General features: G+C 29.9%; 1 protein-coding gene across 1 annotated transcript; it reads left to right on the top strand.

Moving 5' to 3' along the window:
• The first annotated feature begins 538 nt into the window (after positions 1-538).
• On the top strand, positions 539-3,761 carry LOC112417257 (zinc finger protein WIP2). The gene is made up of 2 exons (XM_024772599.2): positions 539-1,308; positions 3,025-3,761. Exons 1-2 carry the CDS (start codon positions 724-726, stop codon positions 3,460-3,462), a joined length of 1,023 nt encoding a protein of 340 aa, XP_024628367.1. The 5' UTR covers positions 539-723; the 3' UTR covers positions 3,463-3,761.
• Positions 3,762-4,214: the final 453 nt, after the last annotated feature.

The following is a 4,214-nucleotide window of genomic DNA, read 5'->3' as shown; positions in this document are numbered from 1 at the left end:
AAGAGAACTTATATTTATAGACTAGACATTCTTGTAAATCGGGCTTATAATTAGGAACCGAGAGAGTATTAAAGAGTGTTTTTTTTTAAGAGAATTAAAGAGTGTTTTAGAGAGGTGTCCAAACATTTCTCTTTAAAAAATGCTAACATGTGCCCTAAAGACACTTGTTAAGGATACCGAAAGTGAAAATTGTCTATTGAAAATAGTCCAAATTTATTTTTCAAAAGATTAACAATTAATTTTTCTCATTAAATATTTTTTATTTAAAGAATTCTTAACATATACACTTAAGACATACGTTAGCACGACCCTTTCTCTTGTTTGATGGGATGCATAAGAGAGAGTGTGTGTGATACTCCAATAAAAATCTATCTCCTGATGATAGACAACCTTGCCTGCAAGTCTAATCTGACTCTAACCTTTGCCTTTCCCTTTCACTTTTAATTTCTCTCATTGCCTTGCAGAGGGTAATTTCTTGACTTTTGCATACACTTTATTTCCTTTATTCTTTTCACCTTCAATCTTACTTAAAACAACCTATGGCTCTCCATTCTCCCACATAATTAATATCCCCCTTCACTCTCTCTCACACACACTCACACATCAACATGCACACAATAATATATATATATATATATATATATATATTGTCAATGAAAGAAACTTATATATAAATCATCACCAATAATATAGCCTTTACAATATCAAACTAACATTCACACTATGACAGATCCTCAATCAAATCTTTTTGATGAATGGTTCAACTTCATGCTCCTTAACCCTCATCATCACCACTCTTCTTCTTCTTCTTCTCACCAAACCAACATGTTTGAAATTCAACCCTCCTCCTCATCCTCCTCCATGAATCCTCCTTCTCCTCCTCTTAGAGAAGCTCTTCCTCTCATTAACAAACTAAGCCTCATAAATCATCAACAACAAAATGAACCCTCAAACATTTTTAATACTCAAACAATAGAAGATGAATTAGAAGACAAGAGAATGGAAACACATGGATATAATCATGATGATGATGATGATGATGTTGATGATGAAAGTGTTACTGTTGCACTACAAATAGGGCTTCCTAGTAATTCTTCTTCTGATCTTGGATCAAGGATGGTCTCATCAAATTGCATAGAAATGGCTGAAAAAGAGGAAGTTAATATGATTTCTGAACAACTACCTTTGGATAAATTGAATAACAAGGGTCAGTATTGGATTCCAACACCTTCTCAAATTCTCATTGGTCCTACACAATTCTCATGTCCTGTGTGCTCTAAAACTTTCAACAGATACAACAATCTTCAGGTACTATTACTTCCACATTTAGATCTTGAAAACTATGCTTTTGATTCTATTACTCATGGTATTAAATTGTGGCATCACAACCTTATCACCATATTTTCCTAACTGCATCTAAAACCATGTTTTTACTTCTGTTTTTTCTTGTTCTCTATATAATTTTTCCCCTAAATTTATAAAAGAAAATAAAAAATTGCATCAATATGTGTATCAAGAATCATAATGGTTTTTCTGTATATATCCCTTTTGCATGTTTTTTTTTCCTTTTTGTTAGTTTCAAATATCTGAACTTGAGTACTATTTGATCTGATCAGACTCAGCAGTACACTTTAATTATGTTGTGTTTTCTATAAAAACAAGAAACTATTCTTTCAACAAGTCTCTCTTATTATTCTACTTTTATGTCACCTAGAACACTGTGCTGCACCAGTACTACAAATCAATGAAAACAATGTTTCTCTCACTATTCAGATGTTTCTCTCACTATTCAGATGTTTTTCTTCAGAAGACTGAACCCAGTTCAACATTTTCAGAGCACTGCATATGTAGTACAAAACATATATATTACTGATAAATATGTCTGTGATAAGATCGTATATTGAACCTTTAATTGATGTCTGAGAAAAGAAATTGTTTCATATCTGAACAAAATGAACCCTTTTGTAGAAATTGTTCTAATTTTTTGTTACTTCTAACTGGTCTTTATTTTATCATGGAAATTAGAAATATAATTAAAACCTTGGATGGAAATTAAACAATGTTAATTACAATTCAAAATTTCTGTCCTACTTTTTATTATTCACACAAAACTTTCCAAATTAGTACATGAATATGAAGGAGGGACCAAAATTACTTATATTTGGTTTTCTATTGTGCCTGTCTTCAATTTATGGTTATCATTAGATAGTTTCTTCAGTTAGTGTTTTTTGTTGTTTTTATTTTTTAAGGAGAAGGTGATGTGTTTTTTTTTTTTTTTTGGTAATGCTCTTTTGTTACTTTCTTTTTTTAGGGAAGTTTGAAACCACCATTCCTTGAATTTTTATATGCATCTTATGTATATGTTGAGTAAAACCCAAATATACACATCATCATAATTTCTCTTTCTGCAAAGCTTTTGTTTTAGCATATTTTCCAAATTTGTACATTAGTTGCAAATGATGAACTTATTGTAAGTAAATTTGGTGACTGAAAAATATGAAATTCATCACTAATTCATGGTTTGATTTTGTGACAAGAAAATTAGAGAGAAATCTCAATTTTGTGACACAATACTATTGAGGATAATTCTAAGCTCCCAATGGTTTTGTCTAAATCATAGAAGTATAATCTGGAAAATAAATGGAAGACTGGATTTTAGATTTAAGTTAGGTTTTCATTGTCAAAAAAATATTTAAGTCAGTTATTTCTTTCCTCTTCAAAAAATAAAAAATAAAAATAGTTATTTCTTTTATAAGTTTAAGTCTCCGATGGTTTATATATTTTATTTATTTATCTTTTTATGAATGAATTATTAATGTAATTTTAATTAATAATAAGTAAAAAGATTATGGTTCAAACACTACTAGTTTCATGATTTAATTTTGTGACAAGAAAACTAAAGAGGGGTTTTATTTTTTCACTAATTTATTTCTACATTAATTTAATTTATTTAGTAGTTAATTTTTTTTTTTTAGAAAGATTATTTAGTAGTGAATTGATGGGTGCATCTTTATGGATTTTCAGATGCATATGTGGGGACATGGATCTCAATACAGAAAGGGGCCAGATTCTCTAAAAGGATCACAACCAACAGCAATGCTAAGGCTACCATGCTATTGTTGTGCACCAGGTTGCAAGCACAACATTGACCATCCTAGAGCAAAGCCTCTCAAAGATTTTAGAACTCTTCAAACACATTATAAGAGAAAGCATGGTATAAAACCTTATATGTGTAGAAAATGTGGCAAATCATTTGCAGTGAAAGGTGATTGGAGAACACATGAGAAGAATTGTGGAAAAATATGGTATTGTTTGTGTGGCTCAGATTTTAAACATAAAAGGTCTCTTAAAGACCATATTAAAGCCTTTGGTTATGGTCATGGTGCTTTTGGTATTGATTGCTTGCAAGAAGAAGATGAAGCAGGGTCAGAAATTGAACATGATGGTGGAAGTTCAATGTGAAGAATTGGAAAATAAAAACTATGGTGATGATGAATTCTTATCCAGCATCACCGTACTATGAAGCATTGACACATAATAATTTTTAAAAAATTAAATAATTGAATGTAATCACATGTATCTGTGTTGGACACTCACTATGTACCAAACATCGAATCCACTTTCAATCTGAGGTGTCTGTGTAGTATAGCATATGTATTAGTTAAACTGTCTATATAAATGAGTTTCTCTGTTGATCTGTTTTATGTGTTTCTTGTTCATTATTTATGATGTAGAACTTATCAACTTCAATTAATTGTGTACTATTTTAATTATGATTTTACTTCCATGAGGATGAAACTACAGTTCTTGTAAGTTTGCATAACTTCCTCACTGTTAAATTTATGACTATGTTTGACCATAATTAATGCAGTCATTCAGGAAATTTTATTCTTTTCTTTTTTTATAGAATCTGAAAATATGTATGTGTTGTGATTTGTGAACAGTTTTATATCTAGGGTTTGTGGCTGAATTCGAATGTGAAAATTCACTCTTATATACTGTTTTTAATGAGATCAATAAGTCCAAATTGAGGGTTAATGATATTATAATCATGGGTTTTGCAATCAAGTGTCTTAAGAATAATGTTTAAGGAATGTATAATAAAAGTAAACTTGATCTTCAAAATATAAGTCAAATATTCTTCACACTAATAATTACATCATTACATATACAAAAGTTATTTTTTTGAATCCGTAAATAATATTCTAAAATCC

Source organism: Medicago truncatula, chromosome 8, assembly GCF_003473485.1.
Source record: "Medicago truncatula cultivar Jemalong A17 chromosome 8, MtrunA17r5.0-ANR, whole genome shotgun sequence".
In the NCBI taxonomy this organism is placed as follows: Eukaryota; Viridiplantae; Streptophyta; class Magnoliopsida; order Fabales; family Fabaceae; genus Medicago; species Medicago truncatula.
Note: the sequence above shows the minus strand (reverse complement) of the source record. Positions and strands in the feature narration are given on the sequence as shown.

What these genes read in the sequence shown, in the direction of transcription:
- LOC112417257 (XM_024772599.2), top strand. Translation starts at nt 724, where the DNA reads ATGACAGATCCTCAATCAAATCTTTTTGATGAATGGTTCAACTTCATG. An exon ending in ACAGATACAACAATCTTCAG is followed by an intron (nt 1,309 to 3,024) that starts GTACTATTACTT and finishes ATGGATTTTCAG; the next exon opens with ATGCATATGTGGGGACATGG.